The following is a 23008-nucleotide window of genomic DNA, read 5'->3' on the forward strand; positions in this document are numbered from 1 at the left end:
TTGTGTAGCTGGGTATTCCAACCAAGTCTTCCAGGTCTGAATTCAGAAAAAATGAACCACACCAAACCAATCCTCCCTAACTTTCCTCCCCTCAAATTAATTAAACGAATAACACATCAATGAAACCACAATTCTTCTTTCTCTGACTCCATCCTGACCTCAGATATCATTGACCTCACTTCCAAATTTTGAGGACAGGTGGGGGAAGCTTGCCAGAGCCACATTAAAGCTCCATGTGTGACTCCAGGAGACTCTGATGAAGGCCAACTTTCTAGGCTCTTTAAAAGAGCCTCCTTAGAAAGAGCACTTTTATTACACATGAACTCCAGGATAACTACAAACTGGGACCTTACTTTGCTCTGCCTTCAGAAGGACACAGTCTCACCTGCCCGGCTGTCATCCTTCTTTTCGCCAAAAATGCCATCACCTCCATCGCTGGAACTCTCCTAGGGACAAATGGAGCATAGCTGCAGCCCAGGACAAATCAGCCCAGGCAGCCTCCAGGCAGCAGGAGACCTCTCCTGCCCACGAACACCTCAAAGACTGAAATGGTCCCCGGTAAATAAAGCTTACTTGTGCAGTTTTAAAAGAACCAGAAAGCAGCTTATTTAAAATAAGCATTTCTTCTTAGAATGGTGTAGAATGATTCTGCCTGCAGAGAATTAGCTTAAAGAGCGACGAGCTGGCATGCTCTCCCTGGCAATTACATTTTACAAGCACTATTTTAGCTGTGAATTTAAATATTTGCTTTACCATCGTCGCTTGCAATTTAATACTGTCATTTCACAAAGGTTGTGCCTGCATTTTGGGGTTTTCATTTTTTGCTGTGAAAAAGTATGCTCGTGTTCATTACAGTTCGTTTACTTCACAGCAACAGATGCTCTTTTCCTAAAACGTGACTGCTCCAGACATGAGACCTGATGGCGCAAAAACCCCAGGAATTTAAAATTGAAATCACAACTGAGGCTCCAAGTAAATCTGGAGTAATTTCACAGGCACAGAGCTTATTCATGGTGAAGCATTTGTCAAACTGGCTCTGATGGATTCCTTTACAAATCCTTTCTTGGTCTCAGGAAGGGAACTCTCAAAGTTCTTTATATGTAAGGCGTGTGGGAGAGTTTGGGGGTGGGAGAGGAGATAGTGCTATTTTTCAACTGGACTCCATTTTTAACATGAAATCTTACTGTCTTTTTGATTAGCATCTTTTGACTTGAATGATGAAGAGAATAGCCCCAAGATTCAAGACTCTGGCCATGTTAGGGAGGGTCAGATGGGAGTAAGGATCAGCAATCTATAGTCTACAGGCTGCTTTTGTGTGGCCCTTGAGCTAAGATTAGGTTTTACGGTTTTTTGTGTTTTTTTTTTTAATGTTTATTTATCTTTGAGACAGAGTGCAAGCCGGGGAGGGGCAGAGAGAGAGGGAGACAGAATCCAAAGCAGGCTGCAGGCTCTGAGCTGCAGGCACAGAGCGCAATGCGGGGCCTGAACCCACGAACCACAAGATCATGACCTGAGCCAAAGTCAGACGATGCTTAACCGACTGAGCCACCCAGGTGCCCCAAGTTTTTACAGTTTTCACACCTTTGAAGGTTAGAAGAAAAAGAAGAGGAAGAAGAAGAAAAGGAGGAAGGAGGAGAGGGAGAAGGAGGAGAATATGCGACGGACTGGAGGTAGCCCCCAGGCCTACATACAATCCGCTTCCTGGAAGGGTGCATGCAGCATATCATCTAGGTTCAGTAGGAATGGAGAGACACCTGTGACTGGCAATAGTCAAAATCATCACCATTCTCTTAGGTCCCTAATACCATGGGAAGAGGCTGAAAGAGAAAATTCTAGAAAGGCAACAAGGAGCAGGGGTACGTTTTCTCTCTTACAAAATAGTGATAATAGCTAACATTACTGAGAACTACATGTTACTTAAGCACTGGGTGAAACCCTTTACGTGGTTTATCTCATTTAGTTATCGGAACTGCTTCACGAGGTAGAGACTATGACTGTCCTCATTTTACAGATGTAGGAAACAAGCCCTAGAAAGGTTCTGTAACTTGCCCAAGGTCACATGGCTAGCAAGTGGCAGGGCTGGGTTTAGAACACAGTAGTCAGGGGCGCCTGGGTGGCTCAGTCGGTTGAGCATCCGACTTCGGCTCAGGTCCTAATCTCACGGTTCGTGAGTTCAAGCCCCGCGTTGGGCTCTGTGCTGACCGATTTAGATTCTGGACCCCGCTTTAGATTCTGTGTCTCCCTCTCTCTCTGGTCCTCCCCCTACACACTCTGCCTCTCTCTCAAAAATAAATAATAAAAGCAAAACAAAACAAAAAACACAGTTGTCTGATGACTGCCTACACTTTCCAACCACTCTAACCATCTAAAAATAAAGGGCAAAATGAGAGTCTGGGTTGAAACTTTGTTTTGGAAAGTGAAACATATTTAGAATTGGAGAACACCAGTTCAAGCTCTCTTCCCCAGCCCAAACTGTTTCCTGCCATTTAGTATCAGTGAAGAGTGGAACCCTCAAGCTGATCTACTAAACCATTAAAAAAATAAAATGTTTACTTATTCATTCTGAGAGAAGGAGAGAATCCCAAGCAGGCTTCACGCCATGCTGTCAGCACAGAGCCTGTGTGGGGCTCGATCTCACAAACTGAGAGATCATGACCTGAGCCGAAATCGAGAGTCAAAACCTTAAACAACTGAGCCACCCAGGTGCCCCTGTATTGTACCATTTTGAAGTGGCATTTAAATATGCCATCTCATCCTCTCCCACTATTTAAGTAGCTAAAAAAGAAAAAACTACCAGCCATGTCCTATATCCTTTCTTGCCATTGAGAACATTTTTGAGTATCCTCACAGTATCCACAAAGATCCTTCGAATGCTGAAATTTATAATCCTAGACACTTCCAGACGGAGAAACGTTCTACAGCCTGTACAATGTGGGAGTGAGGCTCCCACGCTCCTTCTGATGGATGGGTGGTTAACTTGGGCGTCACCATACTCCAAATCCACAGGGGCAGCTCCCAGCTTGGGGTGAGGCAGACACATGTGACATTTAGGTCTCCCTTCCAGTCCCTCTACCAGTTTCTGTTGGTGCACAGTTGGGAAGCATGAACAGCCTTAGACAAACTCTCAAGTAAGGCAAGATTCTGGTACTGACAAGTGTCTTTCTGTGTACCCTGCCCCGTCTTAGAGGCACTTCCTCTCTCTGGAAATGATAGAATGGAGAAGACCTGGCTTATCAATAGCCCAAGTAGAAAAGATGTCATAATCTTGTAAAGTGAGTGTGTTTCGTGTGGCTGCAGTGACAGGCTGGGACCAGAGGAGGCACATGGAAAGCCCTGCACCTGAAGTGCACAGTTGAACGCTCAGTCTCAACGTCTGCACACATGAATCCATCTGAAAGAAAGACTCATCTTTGAGGAGGTGTGAATCTGTCATGTCAACATGAAAGGCCCCAGAGAGTGCTTGACAACAAGAACCTTAAAACAAAGGAAACTGAAAATGACAACAACAAACAGAGGAAACCGACTGGTTACAACGCGCAATTTCTCCATCTCAAGCGTGCGTGTGATTTGCAGTCTGACAGTCCACTTCTCAATCTCGCAAGCTCATTTCTTCATTTGCAAAAGGAGATAATAATACTTCAGAGGGTGACTGTGGGGCACAAATGTGTTGATTATGTAAAGTGATGAACCAAATGCTGGCACAAAGCAAATGCCTAACACACGGTACCTGGGACTATGGGAACACTAATACACAGTCCCAACTCCCAGAAAATCAATCAATATCGCTGTCTTCCAGCTAAAATGTGTGCTGTAAGGAAGGCTTTAAGGTAACAGGAGCAATAACAACACAGGTCTACTGGGACCCAGGTAAGTGAGTTGCCAGACACTATACCAAGTACTTTCTATGCATTTTCATTTATTCATTATTCCATTTAGACAGGAGGAAACTGTGGAATGGGGCAGTTGGCAATCTCATCTAAGATCACACATAATTGTTAAGTGGTGAAGGTGGAATTAAAGCCCAGAAATCCTGATTTTAGAGGATGAGCACTAACCATTGTACTACATTGCCTCTGGCAGGTAGAAGACAATTTGGCAAGTGGGCCAAATCAAAAGCACTGTCCATCAGCCAAGAGTCCATACATGTCACCTCTGCACTGGGGGCAGGGACGTGCATGGACTCCTAGTTACTGAAAACAGAAGGCACCGTCTCCCTTGTGTGTGGCTGGCCCCTCCAGGCCTGGCCGCTGCCCTATTTGGTCTTGATGTGGGTGCGGGTGGAAGCATCAGTGGGACCTGCAGATCCAAGGAATTTCTTCTGTGCTCTTACAAAACCCCAGGACCAACACAACAGGCAAGGAGCTGTCTTCTTATATTGAGCAAACGAGTGTCCCCTGCTCTTGAGTGCCAGAAGCTGTGCCAGGTTCAAGGGCTGTAACAGGAGAAAAGATGGAACCCTTGTCCTTCCAGAGCTCACAGTCTGGTGGTCATGAGACACGCAGAAAGATACTGGCCCTGCTTTGTGATAACTGCTCCTAAACACAGCAGGAAAACAAGAGTCACCAGCCCTGCCAGACCCAAATCAGATAGGGGGAAAGATACCCACAAGGCAACTTTTGAGCTCGCTACTGAAGGACACATAGGAGTTTGCCAAGAGAACTTGAGAGCCCTCTGCGAGAGGTAATAGGATATACAAAGGAGGAATTAAAAAAGATCCCACAGTGACTTTCATTTTATAGGAAAAATCAAGCATTCTACTTTTTAAAAAAAATGTGTATTTATTTACTTTGAGAGAGAGAGAGTGAGCGCCTGACGCAGGGCTCAATCTCATGACCTTAGCTGAAATCAAGAGTCGGACATTTAACAGACCAAGCCACCCAGGTGCCCCCAACCATTCTATTTTTGCATAAATGTCATGTTAGACAGTAGATAGAAACCAAATGTTATTAACATAAAACGCAAGGGTTTTATTATGGAAAGATCGCAGGATGTAGAAGACTGAGTAAGGGAGACACTGTTCTTGTGTCCTCTAGCCAGAAGGACTTTCAAATAAAATTTTTTTTAACATTTATTTTTGAGAGAGAGAGAGAGAGAGAGAGCATCAGAGAGTGCAAGTGGGGGAAGGGCAAAGAGAGAGGGAAACACAGAATCTGAAGCAGGCTCCAGGTTCCGAGTGTCAGCACAGAGCCCGATGCAGGGCTCAAACCCATGAACCATGAGATCATGATCTGAGCCGAAGTCGGACGCTTAACCGACTGAGCCACCCAGGCGCCCCAGGACTTTTGTTTTTAATGTTTATTTATTTATTTTGAGAGAGAGAGAGAGAGAGAGAGAGAGAGAGAGAGAGAGAACAGGGGAGGAAGAGAGGGAGGGAGGGAGGGAGAGAATCCCAAGCAGGCTCCATGTTGTCAGTGCAGAGTCCAACGTAGGGCTGGATCCCATGACCCTGGGATCATGACGTGGGCCAAAATCCAAGAGCCAGACACTCAACCGACTGAGCCACCCAGGTAAGCCAATAGGCTCACCTATTGGTGAGCCACCCAATAGGACTTTTTTTTGCAAGTGATGAAAAGTATTTCAGCTTCCTCCTCTCTAGAATGGGATAAAGATAATGCCTAACTGAAGGGGAACGTGCTTTGTTAGCTTGGAAGTCGTCCACATTCAAATATTACTGTTTGAGTCTGGAGCACCCTCAAACTCTGAACTTGTAAAGAAAGGCAGAGAAACTAGGGATACTTCACCTGAAAAGACATTTAAAGAGATTACGGTAGCTAGCTGGCCTCAAGAATTTAAAATCCCATCAGAGAGGAAAGAAAGAATAGTTTTGTTCTTTGCAGTGTCATAAGAAAAGGAAACAGAATCCATGGAACCAGCTGGGAGCCAGATTTCTGCGGCAGTATAAGGAAGTTTCACCCTACGATGAAATGGGCTTCCTTGGAGGACAGCACACTTTCCCTCTTCTTCCTATGGACTCCCAGAATTACCTAAACCTACTTGGAATGACCTCTGACGGCAAGGCTGCAGAGGGGATGGAACATTCAGAGACCACTCAGACGTGTGTTAGGGTTCCTTACAATACTGGGATGGTGCCAATCTACTAACCGTCCCCGTCTGTGCCCAGATCTGTTTATTTCAGAGGAATTTGCCTAGTTACGGACGACATGCTCTTTGGGCATCTTTAACCCTGCCTGTTAATCTGCCCGAGAACAGAACTGAGAGAAGGAAACACCCACGCAGTGTCTTTGGGGCAGGAGGTCTGGGATGGGAGAGAAGCAGGGGTGGGGCAACAGACCAGGTTCAGATGTTGGCTGTTCCTCTACGTTTGTTATTTTAGCACATGGATTAGAAGTCAAGCTTAATCTGTATATAATCTGTCCACCTCAAAATCTGGGAGAAGCCACTCCCCATTCTTTTGATTATATTCTATAGCCCAGGTTTTAGGAACCTCAAAAGCAAAATAAATAATACAGGCGTTAATTACATGAATGAATAAAATGTCGTTCCAGAGTTTAACCCTACTGTAAGGAAACCTGAGTTATTTTGCAATTCTGCCATAACCCCTTCAGTGCCCAGATCTCTCCAAGGTTGAAGACTGATCAGCTAAGTGTATAAACATGACTGAACAGCTTTCAGAGTTGGGCTGGCCTACAGTCGGTATGTGGCTGTCTTTCCACAGAAGTGCAAGTGCATGTATGTGCAGCTGAAATGCCTTCTGCTTTCCTGAAAGAACACTTGATTAGAGAACATAAAAGCAGAATATCTAGAAAATGTCTAGTCTGAACTCTATCCTTTGGTAGCTGTGAGAATTTGGCAAAATCCTTCAAACTCCCTGGGCCTAAATGTCCACAATAACATCGGAAGTGTTTAGTGTACTTGGCCAAGGTGAGGATTGATGGAAACAAATAGAAAAAGTGCTTTGGAAAGAGTAAATTTGTATCAAGCATAAGGTATTACTTTCATTTCTTTGGTACTTGACTTGCTTCTATGGAAAAACACATCCCAAATTCCAGACAAAAGGGTAACAGGATAAGCTAGGGACTGGAATGGCAGAACTTGGATTTTAATTGTCAACATCAGAACCTAACTTCCTTCAGGTCAGGGTCAGAAGTTTCATGCTGATCTGCTTCAATCCACTGCTTCTCAAACCATGGGGAGACATGGAAACATATCTCTGAACAATAATCATTTCCTACTTTGGGGAAGTGATGTCATTGTTACTGTTATAGGAATCACAGCTGATGGAAGCCAAAGTAAATATCCCACATTCTCCCAACTAGAACCAAAAGAAAAGAATCGACAACTTTTGGGTGGTGATGAGAAGATGAGAGATTATCCTGGCAATGGACTCAGATGGGGACAACTATACAGTCATCCCTGGGATTCAGAATCCATGAAACTCTACCAGATTCATTTACTCCACAACTCAAAGCCAGAGAACACGTGTGGTCAAACGGTGCTGGGGCCCTGGTAAGGTTTCAGTCTACTTAGGCAAAGCCCCAGAAACTCATTTGTAAAACGTAATGCAGACTTGTGCTTTTGGGAGAATACACATTTCCCTATCCCTCACTCTAAGTGTAGTTAAACCCCCTGGACGTTATGTATGAACAAACATAAGAAAACTCTGAAAGGTGAAGACAAGGCAAACAAACTAAGGATTCTGGGACCCAAGGAGTGACACAGTGGTGAGCTCCATGGGTTTTCTTTTTTGCCTTATATATCCTATATCTGGAAGTAAAGAAGCTGACTACCTGGAAATGCCAAAGTGTGCAGATTAAAAAAAAAAAAAAAAAAGCCCCAACAAAAGTCTGCTCTCCTTAGCTAGGGACCAGGAAAAAAGCAGGTTAGGAACATACACAATGTTGAGGCAAAATCCACTATACTCCAGCCTGACAACACAAAACACTGGCTCAACACATCCATGCCAGCAAAGGCCAAGTTGAGAATCTAGACTTCCACCCTTCACAGGCTATAAGACGGCACCCCAGGCCCCTGCTGCAGTGGTGTCAAAAAGCCAAGTAGGGATCTGGGACTTTCATCCCTGAGAAAGAGTAATGAGGTCCCCATCCCTGCCCACGGTGTCAGCAAAGAACTTCCCCTGCCCAGCAATAATGAGAGACATCACCCTCAGGTTTCAATGGGAGCAGACTGGGAACATGAACTTCTACTCTTACCTGGTAGTGACAAGGTGGTACCCGCCCCCAACCCCATTCCCCTATGAGAGGTGTCAGAGGTAGTCAGCTAAAACAGAAGTTTTAATTAAGATCCTGAGTCTTACAATATAATACCAAAATGTCCAGACTTTGGTAAAAAATCACTTATCATACCAAGAACCTGGAAGACCTCAAACTGAATGAAAAAGGACAATAAATGCTGCCACCAAAATGACAGAAATCTTAGAATTTGACAATCAGGATTTAAATAGTCATCAATGAGCAGTTCTGAACATGCTTGCCACAAATGAAAAAACAGTCTCAGCAAAGAAACAAAGATCCAAAGAAAAACCAGAAAGAAATTTTAGATCTGAAAAATACAGTAACCAAAAGCAGGCCCTCAAAACAAAACAAAACAAAATAAAAAACAACTCAATCTCAATGGACAGGCTCAAGAGCAGAGTGGAGGAGAAAAAAATCAATGAACTCAAAGATGGAAAAATAGAAAGAACCCAATGTAAATACCAGGGAAAAACAGATTAAAAAAACAAAAAAACCCCAGAGCATCAAGGACCCATGGGACTGTAGCAAAAGTTTTAACATTCATATCATCAGTCTTGGAGAAAGGGGGAACGAAAAGACCCAAAGAAATAATAGCTGAAAACTCTCCAAATTTGACAAAAGACTTAAACCTACAGATTTAAGAGGTTGAAAAAAATCCCAAACAGGATGAAGTCAAAGAAATCCACACACACACAAATAATCACGGTTAAACTTCTGAAAGCTAAAGACAAAGAAAAAATCTTGAAAGCAGCAAGAGAGAAAAGACGCCTTACCTATGGGGAAAAACAACTGGAATGACAGTGGATTTCTCATCAGAAACCATGGAAGCCAGAAGAAGTGGCACAGCATTTTTCAAGAGCTGAAAGAAAAGAACTGTCAACCCAGAATCCTATATCCAGTGAAAATATCCTTCAGGAATGAAAGGGGGATTAAGATAGTCTCGGACAAAGAAAAACTAGGAGAAACGTCAACTAGACCTACCCTAAAAGAATGGCTAAAGGAATTTCCTTTAGAAGGAAGAAACCTTGGAACACCAGAAAGAAGAAAGAATCCAGTAAACAAAAATACAAGTAAATACCATAGACTCTCCTCCTCCTCTTGAATTTTCTAAATTATATTGACAGTTGTGGCAAAAGTATAACATTGTCTGATATGGTTCTAAATGTAAGTATAAGAAATATTTAAGACCATTATATATATTGTAAATAGGGGGAAGGTAAAGAAACAAAACTGGAAGTGAGGTATCTACACTTCTCTTGAACTGGGGAATGATGATAGCAGTGGACTGTGATATATTATGTATATATAATATCTAGAAGAACCATCAAAAAGCTGTTAAAAATATAAATAAAAAAGGAATCATAAAGTGTTCAAGTAACCCAGAGGAAAGCAGGAAAAAGAAAATAGAGAATCAAAACTTGGAGAAAATAATAAAATATCAGACTTAAAACTTACTGTCTCAATAATTACATTAAATATTAATGACTGAGGGGTGCCTGGGTGGTTCAGTCAGCTGAGTCTCCAACTTCAGCTCAGGTCATGATCTCACAGCTCGTTAGTTCGAGCCCCATGTTGGGCTCTGTGCTGACAGCTCAGAGTCTGGAGCCTGCTTCAGATTCTGTGTCTCCCTCTCTCTCTGCCCCTCCCCCACTCATGCCATGTCTCTCAAAAATAAATAAATATTAATAAAATTTTAAAAAAATATTAATGGTTGAATACACCGACTAGAAGATTGGCATAATGCATGAAAAAGTATGATGCAACTCTATGCTGCCTATAGGAAACTCACTTCAAGTATAATGATAAAAGTAGGCTTAAAGTAAAAAAATGGAACAAGCTGTAAGATGCAAACATTAATTAAAGGAAACCAGGAGTAGCTACATTAGTGTCAGGTAAAATACACTTCAGAACAGAGTAAGCTATCAGAGGCAGAGATGGACATTACATAATGATAGCAGTCAATCCACTTAAGAAGACAAACCTAAATGTGTATGCACCAAACAACAGAGCTGCAAAATATGTGAAGCAAAACCTGATACAACTGAAAGGAAAAATAGACAAATTGATAATTATTTAGAGATTTCAATACTCCTCTCTCAACAACTAATGAAACAACTAGATGGGAAATCATTAAGGATACAAAAACTTTTTTTTAAAGTTTATTTATTTTTGACACAGAGAGAGAGAGCAAGTGCGAGCTAGGGAGGGGCAGAGAGAGAGAGAGGAGACACAGAATCGGAAGCAGGCTCCAGGCTCCGAGCTGTCAGCACAGAGCCCAAAGCAGGGCTCAAACTCACAAACTGTGAGACGATGACCTGGGCCAAAGTCAGACGCTTAACCAACTGAGCCACCCAGGCGCCCCAAAGATACAGAAAAACTTAACAACACTATCAACCAACATGATCTAATCGACATTTCTGCAATTATGTCAACATAACTGCACCCAATAACAGTACGATTCACATTGTTTTTCAAGTGCCCACGGAATGTACACCAAGACAGATCATATCCTGGGCCATAAAACAAACCTTAACAATTTTAAAACAACTAAAGTAATAGTTTGCTCTCTGAACATAATGGGATCAAACTAGAAATAAAAAACAGACTTAAAAAAAAAAAGATTAAAAAAAAAAGTGGGGCACCTTGATGGCTCAGTCAGTTAAGTGTCCGACTCTTGGTTTTGGCTCAGGTCATGACCTCACGGTTCATTAGAGCCCAGAACTGGGCTCTGTGCTAACAGCACGAAGCCTGCTTCGGATTCTCTTTCTCCTACTCTCTCTGGCCCTCCCCTGCCTGCTCTTTCTCTCTCTCTCAAAATACATAAACTTAAGAAAAAAAACAAAAAACAGAAAGAAAATAGGAAAATCTCCAAACACTTGGAAACTAAGTAATAAACGTCTAATGATCTGTGGATCAAAAAGGAAGTCTCAATAGAATTAAAAAAAAATATATATTAAGTTGAATGAAAATGAGGATAGAACACAGCAAAATTTGTGAGACATAGTTAAAGTAATACTGACAGGGAAATTTATAGCACTGAATGCATACATTAAACAAGCAGGGAAGTCTCAAATGGTAATTGAAGCTCCACTCCAAAAACAGAAAAAGAAAAGGAAAATAAAACCGGGGCAAGCAGAAGGAAGGGGATAATAAGGAGTAGAAATCAATGAAATTTAATAATTTTTAAAATTTATTATCTAGCTAGCTAGCTAGCTACCATCTTTGAGAGAGAGACAGAAAGAGAGCATGCACACGTAAGTCGGACAGAGTGGGGCAGGGGGAGAGAATCTTAAGGAGGCTCCACACTCAGCACGAAACCCAACGCAGGGCTTGATCTCATGACTGTGAGATCATAACTGGAGCCAAAATCAACAGTCGGGACACTTAACCGACTGAGCCACCCAGGCACTCCTGAAATCAATGACGTTTTTAAAACAGAAGACAAAGAGCTGATTATTTAAGGAGATAAAGCAGACAAATCTCAAGCAAGCCAGGTAGAGAAAAAAAGAAGACACACATTACCAGTATCAAGAATGAACAGGGAATAGCGCTATACTTCTGCAACTATCAAAAGGATAAGAGAATACTACAAAGAACTCCACACACATAAATTTGACAACTTAGCTGAAACAGACCAAGTTCCTTGAAAAACACAAACTATCACAACTTACTCAATATAAAATAGAGAACTGGATTCATAATTTTAAAACTCCCTCAAAAAAGAATTTCCAGGCCAGTTACTGGAGAATTCTACTAAATATTTAAAAACTTAATACCAACTCTAAACAACCCCTATCAGAAAATAGTTGGAGGGAACACCTAATTCGTTTATAAAGTTAACATTATTACCCTGATATCAAAAGCACACAAACATAGTACCGAAAGAAAACTATAGACCAATATCCCTCATGAATATAGATGCAAAAAGCCTTAACAAAATATTAGCAAGTAGAATTCAATATTAAGAATTATATACCATGTCCGAGTAGAGTTTATCCCAGATTATCCAGGGATGCAAGGCTGATACAATATTTGTGAACAACCAATGTAATCTAACATATTAATAGGCTAAATAAGAAAGACCTCACAATCATATTAATTGGTGCAAAAATGCATTTGACAAAATTCAACATCTATTCATGACAAAAATTCTCAGAAAACTAGGAATGCCTCATTTTCAATAAAGAACATCTACCAAAAACCTAGAACTAACATTATACTTAATGATGAAAGACTGAATGTCTTTCTCCATCAGGAACAAAGCAAGAATATCTGCTCTCAGCATTCATTCAACACAGTGCCAAAAGTTTCAGACAGTACAATACGGCAGGAAAAAGAAATACAAGGCAGATAGATCAGAAAAGAAGAAATAACGCTAACCCTATTCACAGATGACATGAGTGCTGATATAGGGAATTTCAAGAAACCTAAAAACCCCTAAAACTGATAATTGCATTAAGCAATTTTGCAGGATAGAAGATAATTGTAACACCATTTACAATCGTGCCAAAGAAAATGAAATAGTTAGATGTAAATCTATAAACAGAAATTGTTTGCTGAAAAACTATAAAATGGTGATGAAAGAAATCAGAGATCAAAATAAATGGAGATATATAGTTAAGATCCAACAGAGTAAAAAAAATCAATATACTAAAGGTCAATTCTCCTCAAAGTGATATATGAGTTTAATGTGATTCCTAGTAAGATCCCAGCAAGAACCTTTATAGCTATAGATAAGATTATCCTAAAATTTATATGGAAAGGCAAAGGAACAAGAAAAGCAAAAACAATTTTGAAAAAGAAGTGGAAGCAATCAGTCTAACCAATTTTAAAACTTATGCTATAGCTACAGTAATTGATATTACAAGCTATTGGCAGAGGAAGAGATAAATAGAACAATGAAACAAAAGAGAGAACCCAGAAATAGATCAATCGCTCAAATGATATTTTGACAAAGGTATAAAAGTAATTGAATGTGGAAAAGATAGCTTTTTAACCAAAGGCTTAGAGCAACTAGAGAGCAACAGGTTAAAAAAAGAACCTCAATCTAATTCTCTCCATTTATATGAAAACAAACTTAAAATGGATCATGGACTTACATGTTAAATTAAAAAACTTCTAGTAGAAAACACAGAAGAAAACTGTCAGGACTGGAGACAAGCAGAATTCTCACACTTAAAACTGGCAACACGATCCATAAAAAAAAACTGGTTAAGTTGGACTTCATCGAAATTAAAAACCGCTGTTCTGCTGAAGTCAATGTGAATCAGATAAAAAGACAAACTACAGGTGGGACAAAATACTTGCCAACCACATGTCTGACAAAAGACTGGTATCTGGAATATATAAAGAACTCTCAAATACCAACAGGAAAACAAAGAAACAAACAATGCATTTAAAAAATGGGCAAAGGACATGAAGAAACATTTCACCGAAGAGGCTTCCAGGTAGCAATTAAACCTATAAAAAGATAAATGGTGACAACACTGAAAGCTAATAAAAGATGAGGAAGTGCACCACTCCTACATGGCCGGTGGGAATGTGAAGTGGTACAGCCACTCTGGAAACAGCTTGGCAGTTTTTAAAAAAAACTAAACACGCAACAACCGTATGACCCAGCAATCGTACTTCTGGACGTCTATCCCACAGAATTGGAAATGTACAGTCACACAACATCTGTATGCAAACGTTTACAGAGGTATCTGTAATAGTCGAAAACTGGAGACAATGCACATATCCTGCACATGGATGAATGGTAAAACAAAGTGGGACATCCATACCAAGGACTGCTATGCAGCAACGAAAAGGGAATTACTGTTACAGAAAACAACCTGGATCGGTATACAGGGAATTACGCTGCGTGACAAAAGCCAATCCCCAAAGGTCACATAGTGTATGTTTCCATTTAATAATGTATATTCTTGGGGTGCCTGGGTGGCTCAGTCGGTTAAGCGTCCGACTTCAGCTCAGATCATGGTCTTGTGGTTTCTGGGTTCTGTGCTGACAGCTCAGAGCCTGGAGCCTGCTTCTGATCCTGTGTCTGCCTTTCTCTCTGCTGGTCCCCTGCTTGTGCTCTCTCTCAAAAATAAATAAAAACATTAAAAAAAATTTTAAAGATCACGTATGTTCTTAAATTCTTATATATCTTCTATCTAAAAAATAGTTTATTTATTTTTGAGAGAGCGAGTTGGGGAGGAACAGAGAGAGAGGGAGACAGAATCCTTAGCAGGCTCTGCACTGTCAGCACAGAGACCAATGTGGGGTCGAACACACAAACAATGAGATCATCACCTGAGCTGAAATCAAGAGTTCAATGCTTAACTGACTGAGACACCCAAGCACCCCACCTCTTATTATATATCTTAAGTAATAATCTTAAAATGACAAATCATAGAAATGGAGAAGAGGTTAGTGGTTGCCATGGATTAAAGAGGAGGTGAAGGTAGGAGGGAAGTGAATGTGGCTGTAACGGGGCAACATGATGGACCTTTGTGGTCATGGAAACGTCCTATCTTGACTCTATCAATGTCAGCACCCTGGTTGTGATTCTGTACTACAGTTTTACAAGATGTTCCCCTGGTGGGAAACCGGATAAAAAGTATGTGGGATCACTCTGTAATGTATCTCACAAAAGCATCTAAAATCTATAGTTATATGAAAATCAAAAGCTCACTAGAATGCAAGTGCAATGCAGTCTGTATGTTGAGAATTTTTATAATAAAATTCCCAAGCCCACTGCCAAGATGGGGGTTTCTCTCTCGACACTAAGTAAGGACTGTGTGGACCAACACAGCACATGTGACTCACCATTTGTTTCTGCAGGCCATCTAACTTGTCTTCAGTGTTGTCTTCTTTATCCGTGTTGCCTCTAAATAAAAGTAAAATAAAAAGCATCACGCACCACCTAGGAGCTATTTTGCAACCAGGATGCTTGTAAGAAAACCGTCTAAATCACTGACTACAAAAATATTAGTGGATCCCTTTTCCCACAGACCTCAACATCTGTTGTTGTTTTTTTTTTTTTTTTCCTAGTGTCATAACGTCTACGGGCAAGGACCTCCACTCAGTACTAAGACTTCAGCATGAGACTCAGGATCTTCTCAGACAAGTTTAGAGGCCGGCTGTTCGACAGTGATACTGTCACAAACAAGATCATTACTGCCCATCCAGAGTTTCCTGAACATGGATCTTTGATGAAAGAAGAGACTCCAGAGGTTGAGGCCTGTGCAACAACCCCCCACCCCTAATCACAGTGGGGTGAAGCTTCATGCAGAATCCCTTACCTGGTGGCATTCACTTCCTTGGGAGGAAACAGGGCTGCCACTGCTATTAAGGAAAGACATTTTTCCCTCTTTCCCACCAGACACCTGCCTTGAGCTTAGCTGCCCAATGTCTTCTATCCTGTGAGCTTAACTATTGCTGACGCCTGTTTTTCATGATTTGTCTTAAAACTAGCTTTGAAGTGTTCCTATCTCAAGTACTCTTATTGTTGCTGCTCAGGTCCTGGAGGCAGTACAATCTCCCACCTTTACTGCTTAACCACACAAAAAAGAGCCACCCACAAAAATGTAAGCTTTCTGCCCCATTCTACCTCACCCACGTAGTGCCTTCCCCCCACATCCAGTATTAATATCACCACTCGGGCTTCTGTTAACATCTTTCCAAATGTATCTTTATTATCTGCTCACAGGAAATTCTCTTTGGTACAGAGAATGTTACAGTAGCTTAAGTTTTCATTAGGGGTTAAGGACAGATGAAAAATGCTTTTCACTCTTTTGTTGGCTTTAACAGGTGGTTAGGAGCTCCTGGCTAGGCCTGGCAGCAGTCCTAGGCAATGCAAAGCAATATTTGCTACTTTTGGGGAGAAGATTAGCTCAAAGTTTACCAAACACAAGCTAAGAGATATGTATTATGTTTTCCAAATATATATATTTTGGAGCACCAGTTTCTGGCTGTTTATTTAGCTCTCTTATAAATTTACACATTTGGGAGTTATGCCAACAGTAGATAAAACTCAAAGGAGACGTTTTCATACCTTTTTTTTGCACACAACCCATAAACAAGGCCTAAATGCCACAGCCATCAAGCAGTGGTTCCTAAATCCACCTTACTCATGGACAATGCATTCTTAAATAACGCCAGAATTTCATCTGAGGAATTTCAAGATCAGGAAGCCTGTACTTGGGGTACCTCTTAGCTTTCTGCTAGGTATGAGAGGTCTAACTGAATTCATCCTCAAGAATCCTCTGATCAAGTAAGAGACGAGTTGGGTAGGATGGTGGGCAGCTTGGGGAATCCATGAAGAACAGGAACTGGTATTTGGTTCAAAATGCTTGGAAGTTAAAAAGGCCTAAGGTGTAACAGAACGTAACCAATGCAGCAATTTTGAAAAGTAGTTCCCAGAGGGCAAGATTGAAGGGAGATGCTGGGAGAGGCTAGCAGAATGCTGGATATGTGGAAGGGGTCATAGATTCATGGCAAAATCTGTCACCTCACAGATGACTCACCGCTCGGGAATGTCTGAGGTCCCCTCTGTAACACCCTGTTCTGCAGAAAGAGACTTCTCATCTGGCATCCCGACTTTCTCCAGGAAGCAAAGTGCTGGGTCTGCTCGCATGGCATTGTACCTCTCATACCCTGATCGGGGGCAGAGAAATGTCAGATGATAGGTTAGAACTCCCCAAATCTACCCTGGGCCCTGGACAGCCATTTTCATTTCGCTTATTAAATGAAAAATAAAACAATCAAAAAACACTATTTAAGATTAATAGAATCCTATCAGATATCCTATCAGAGGAATATCCTTGAGCTAAAGTAGATGCCCTGAGTAGTGCTTGACCAAAAATAAAAGCTTATGCACGTATTCTGTGTCCGTAAAGAGATACAAGGCCTAGATACAACACTTACTCATTTACTTCTTTTGGACAGCAAAAGTAATCAGGCAAGTTGGTTCTATAGCTTCTTCCCCTCAACCCCCAACTCCGGACAACTTGTTACCTCCTGAACGGGCCCTGTTTTCTGATAGTCCAATACCATCCCATGTGTTAGGAACAGCAATTCAACAAAGTGATGCATGCAGGGGATAAGACACAGGGAGGGCTGCTGTGGTTGTTAATCAGATTAAAACCGACCTATTGCTTCCATAATCATCAACTCAGTATGAAATCCTAATCTACTGGCCAGGGCTTTGGAATTACCTAACCTCACCACATCCCAAAAGTCAAACACAGGATGAGCATTTTTTGATGCAGAAGAGACTCCCAAAACGAAGCCAAAACCGTGAGATAACATCACTTTTACTGTGATAGTCTCAGGCTTGAGAATTTGTTACTATTTTACTAAACCTAATGCCATCTTATAATGAGACAGGATTTGGTTACATACAAGATCCAAATCTATTGTTATAGCAAATTATCTTGGGTGAAACTCCTTCAGGATCGTCAAAACTCTTTCCATGTTGCTTCTAGGAAGCAAGGTCCATTTCTAGCTCTGGAGTACATACACAGAGACCCCCGTGATGGAAAATGCTGTACCTAAAATGAGAGCCAGCATGGGTGCTAATAACAGACTTTGTTTTACTTTGCTGGGTACTTCACCTCCTTGTTGGCTTCTGTTCTACCATCACTGTTGATGCACTTCTGTCCTCCACCCTGTAGGCAGCACCTGGAGCTTGTTCTCTGAGGAGCTGCAGGTACTTTATCTTTTAATCCAAAGTGACTCTTGTGCCATCTCAATGACAGGTGCTGCCCGCATGAGGCATATGGCAGGAGAAACTGCGATGCCTTATGTTCTTTACTCGTTATTCCTCAGGGCAATTACTTGATTACTGTCAGTCACTCTCATGTGATTGTGGGCTCCTTAGGAAAAGAAGCTGGGTCTGTTTCTTATCAGTACACATTCAGTACCCAGCGTGGGGCCCAACACCGTGCACGCTCGAGAAAAGATTGCAGGAGTCAGCTTTGCCCAGATTCTCTTCCAATAATCGTTGTAGGCAGAGCCATTTGTACCCTCTCCCTGTGTCCTACCTCAGCTCACAGGAAAACAAAGGCCCTCCATGCTCCTGCTGCCTTGAGGAAATTCCTGCCGCTAGCTCCACCTGCTGCTCCCCATGAAAAGAGAGGTGCTTCATCTGATAGGTGAGAGGCTGAAAACTTCCTCCACCAGCCCTTTACTACTGAGGACCATGTGTCCTGCCCTCCGGTGCTCTGGGCTCAACAAGGGCATGAAGCAGTTCTTCCAGCAGCCGACTACCTGGGGACGCTTCTGTTGTGCAGCCCTTCTCTGTCTTGTGTGGCTCTCAAGTCTAGAGAGATTTTGCACTCCTATTTCTCAGTGAGCTACGAAGCTGGTGGCAAGGAGGAATGACGGATTCAGTCCCCTAGAAAACCCGACAACCTCCCTGCAGAGTCGCAGGAGCTGGAAGAGCAGTACCAATAAATACATAGTAGATGACGGCCTTTGAGGGTGTGGGCTGCTTGCAGAACATGAACAAAAATACTAAACTTCTTATCTTGATGAACTTTTTAAACACAGGCTGCCCTAGAGGGCTGTAGTCAGTTAACACAACTGACAGCTGTCAGGAGCATCATTCAGAAGAGGTTTGCTACAGGGCCCTTCTTGTTGCAAACAACCAAAGGTTCAGGCAATTCTTCCCCAGGGGTCAGCTTGGAGATGCAACCATGGCTATATCCTTCTAATCTAAGTAGGGTTGTAGCGGGCTATGTCTGGGGCAGACGAAAAGAGCCACAAAACTACAGACAATGAACGGCTGTGTGTTTCTTAACAAAGAAAATGGCTGTAGCGCCGCAGCTCATAATTAGGCCTCCACAGGATGAAGGCGAGGCAGAGGGCTTCCTGCCAGAAATCCCTGAAAAGTGAACACCAGATGGCTTGGGTGTCTGGAAGCTTGACTGTCAGCTGGTAAGACCTGGTAAGTTATGTGGGCTAAGTTATACAGGGGTCATCAGGTGTATTCCCCAGATGAGCCTATGCTCATGGAATGTCCGATGGACATTTGGCCAGGGGCAGGATCCAATGTGGATTCTATAAGACGCCAAGGAGGATAAGCACATGAAACCAACCACAAGCCTCTGTACAATGTCATCTAGGTAGAACCAATGTTACCATCCAGCTAAAGAGGGCTAGTTCTATGCAGGAGTGAGCCAGGTACGCATGTGTGGTTTAGGTCTAGTCCCCCAGCACTGGGTAGGGAGGCTGGGTTTTCCCATCTTTATAGTGTGTCTGCTAGTCATTGTATTCCACAATGAGCCACTGTAGGCATCACACACATGCCCTCAGCCCTGATTTTGACAGTGAGTTCACCTCAACTGGCAATCTGGGGGAATCTCAAAGGAGTGGGTGATGCATCATCTTAAGACTGCACGAATGTGCTCAGGAAACACTTAGGAGTTACTAACTTATACCCTCCCAAACTGTTTCATAGAGCAGAGGAGCATTAGACATGGAAGTTACCTTAGACATCATCTGACTGGCCCCTGAACATTTCCAGTATAAGACTAAGATCAACTGATTAATCTACTACCCTAAGCCTTCATCAGGGACAAAAAAACTAATAGGTATGGTGCCAGCGTTAATTTGCCTTTCCTAAGAGAGAAAGGGTCTTGGCTCCACTTAGAGTCCTGTCTTCTTACACATTCTGAGGTTACTTTGCTAGCCACACCTTTGTAGGGAACTACACTTATCAGCAAAGTATAACGACCTTCTTTATCCCAAACTATCCTTTCCTTAAAGACCTTTTGTAGGACACTGATCTTGCCACACTAGGTCTCTTGTGTTTTGTTTTTGTTTGTTGTTAGCATTTGTCTGGGATATCTTGTTTTACTGCTTACATGGCAACCTCATTCTATCTTCCACATTTTCTCCTCTTTCGTGTCCGTAATTTATCTCCCATGAACATGTTCTTCCAGCTCTGCATCCTTGGGCCAAAGGGCCTCTTCTTGCCCTCCTTTCCCAGAGGGCTTGTTTCTTTCTTGCGTGTGGGCATTACAAACCCAGTCCCTCTGGTTTGCTGTCCTATCAGTGAACTTCCAGCTCTGGCTTTAAGTAACCTCTTCATTCGGGGATTTTCTTTTATTTGTTTCACGTGTAGCTAGGTGGTTTCACACTGTTGTCAGAATCCACCCAGGCTTTCTGTATGTCTGTGGTGTGTGTGCGCTGGGTTGGAGGAAGGATGGAGGGGAAGCGTGTGGCTGCCACAACGCTGGGACTTCAGGTTGTGAGGTCTTTCCACATCATGTTCTCTCCACCAAGGATCGGGCAACATACCCTAAAACTACCGCCGATAGGAGACCCAGGGTCAATGGACTTTCCCACACACTGAGTTCAGATGCTCTGAATCTGCCGGTCTCCAACAACTTGTCTTCCTTTGAGTTCTTTCCAAAATCAGATTAAACCAAGTTTTGGTTGCACTGTGGGTTCCTTGTGCTTAATCGAGAGGTCACTGCTTCTTCATCCCACTGCAGAGGTGAGTTCTGGCCCTGCACTGCCCCAACGAGGAGCCACATGTGGTTATTTAAATTTCAATTAATGACAATTACATAAAGTTAAAAATGTAGTTGCTCAGATGTACCAGTCACATTTCAAGCACTCAAGAGTCACATGTGGCTGGTGGACCACACAGCGGACAGCACAGAGACAGGGCATTTCCACCATCACAGGCCGCTCTCGCCAACAGCACCGCTGCTCCCACCTAACTCAGCAGTTTGACAAAGGGCTCTCAGCAGCCCTGACCTCCCACTGCAGCATCCAAATCCAAGCATCGAGGGGATTCCTCATTAAAATGTGTACAGGCATGGCTCTCAAGGAAGCGTGGCTGGTTGGCCTCCAGAGTCCTACTGATGAGGGCTGTGTGAGAAAGCGACTTTCCACGGGCAGAGCAGCAAGTGGCCGCACATAAGCGGCAGAGCAGCACTGAACATCTCCTACGCTGGCACGTACCGCCTGGCACTGCCCTAGGCAGTCCACATATAGTGTCTCACAGAGTCTTCAAACAACCCTCCGGGCAGGCTGTTTCGATACTATCCCCATGGTACAGGTGAAGAAACAGGTCAGAGAAATTTATGATTTGCTCAAGGTCCCACATTTAGTAAGTGGCAGAGCTGACAGTGAAAGCCAAGTATAACCAACTCTTCCCACTTTGAGTCCTGCTCTCCAGTTTAAGATTTCAGTTACTTCACTGGGCAGGGAAGGGGTCTACCAGCCACAATACAGTGACTATCACGTGGTGCTTCCATCATTCACCTTAACCGCTGGCTGAAGGCAAGGGCAGGTGCCTAGGACAGTTCCAGAAGTGAAGAAAGGGGCACTTATTTAGTTTTTTTCCAAGCTACTCAAATACTTCTCTCAGTCCCCTAGACTCTTAGTTACCGTATTTTTAAAAAACGATGTCCATGCCATCTTGTATTCTTAAATTTTTATACCAGTGGGGCAAAAAGATGCACTCCAGGAATATGTAGATTATCTAGGCTGATCTTAGAATTCTACATACATACGAAAGGTTAAAACCTAACATTTTCCCATTTACTTATTCTTTTACTCAAGCAATGCTGCATGCCTACACGTGCCAGGCATTAGGCTAGACAGTGGGACTGTAAGACTGAAGGAGAATGAGGCAGTCCAAGGTCTGACAGTGTGGACAGGCTCTCTGTAACCACAGCAGCTCTCTGCGAAGCTCCTCACTGATATTATTAATGTTCGCCCTATTTTCATGACTCACACGTTCATCTGAGAGGACAGAGGAGAGGTGAGGCTTACTTTCTACCAGAGACGTGCAGTAGGCTATGGAGTTGCTCAGGAAAGGGAGAGCATGCACTGAAATACACACCGTGTTTGAACACGCCTATCAGAAGGGACTTATCGGCCTCAGCATCCCACCAATCCACTGGGATCTCCATGTAGTCGATGTCGGGCAGGGGTACGTCTAGCTCCCTGTGGAAGGAAGGGCATGGGCTCAGAGTTCCTTCAACACAGACAAAAAACAATGCAAGAGCTACTGGCTGAACCCTGATATTAAGCCACACCCCAGTCACATGCTGAGAGGCTGAAGTTACAAGGACTCAGAAGGCTGTGGGCTAAGGTTTCTTAAACCAGGACTTCATCACATTCACCCAGTGAGCTATTTCATACATGTACTTGATTTCTAGGCTCTACCTTAGACTGACACAGAACCCTGAAGCACCTCTTGGAGAACTCATCAGTAGGTCTAGGTTGGGGCTTGGGATCCTTATGTGTAATGCCCATCTTCAGTTGGGAACCACAGCAAAAGCCATCAATACATTGGTCAACTGAAGGTAGAACACTCTCAACTTGGCTGAACTCATACACAATCAAATGTTGGAAAGTGCCCAAATCATCCTGGTTCAACATGTGGAGATCTCAAGCACTGTTTGAGAACAAGACAGTCAGCACTGGTACATGCAGGGATATAAAGACCGCCCTTCAGAGGACAGGTCTCACAGTAGCTGGCCTCCTGGCACATAGGGAACTGACCCCGGGCTGGGAGCAAACACGGGCCTCCTGAAGCACAAGCAGGTTTGTCCGTCTCCACGAACGGGACTGTATGGTAGCTCTTTAACACCAAGAGCCACGCTGACTTGTTTTACCTGGCAGGGGTGCCTTCAAACGCTTTATCAGCTGCCTCTCCCAGTATTTCAGCTTTTAGGTAGTACAGCATCCGGACTCGCAAAAGGACCCTGTGAAAGGTGAACACATCAATGCAAACGTATCAGAGCCCATGAGCTGCCTATAACCTGCCACCCCCAAGTGGACACATGGAA

General features: G+C 42.9%; 1 protein-coding gene across 7 annotated transcripts in view; it reads right to left on the bottom strand.

The window, feature by feature from the left end:
* The window catches only part of CHD6 (chromodomain helicase DNA binding protein 6), a 209800-nt gene that overhangs the window by 24001 nt on the left and 162791 nt on the right, over positions 1–23008 (bottom strand). For all 7 annotated transcript variants that reach the window (XM_058685611.1, XM_058685610.1, XM_058685606.1 and 4 more), the window contains 5 exons: positions 22835–22924; positions 22057–22160; positions 16721–16850; positions 15021–15081; positions 386–446 (listed from right to left, as the gene is read on the bottom strand). In XM_058685611.1, the coding sequence (XP_058541594.1) occupies positions 386–446; positions 15021–15081; positions 16721–16850; positions 22057–22160; positions 22835–22924 (446 nt within the window). The remainder of the gene's footprint in view (positions 1–385; positions 447–15020; positions 15082–16720; positions 16851–22056; positions 22161–22834; positions 22925–23008) is intronic.

This window comes from Neofelis nebulosa, chromosome 9 (genome assembly GCF_028018385.1).
Source record: "Neofelis nebulosa isolate mNeoNeb1 chromosome 9, mNeoNeb1.pri, whole genome shotgun sequence".
Classification (NCBI taxonomy): Eukaryota; Metazoa; Chordata; class Mammalia; order Carnivora; family Felidae; genus Neofelis; species Neofelis nebulosa.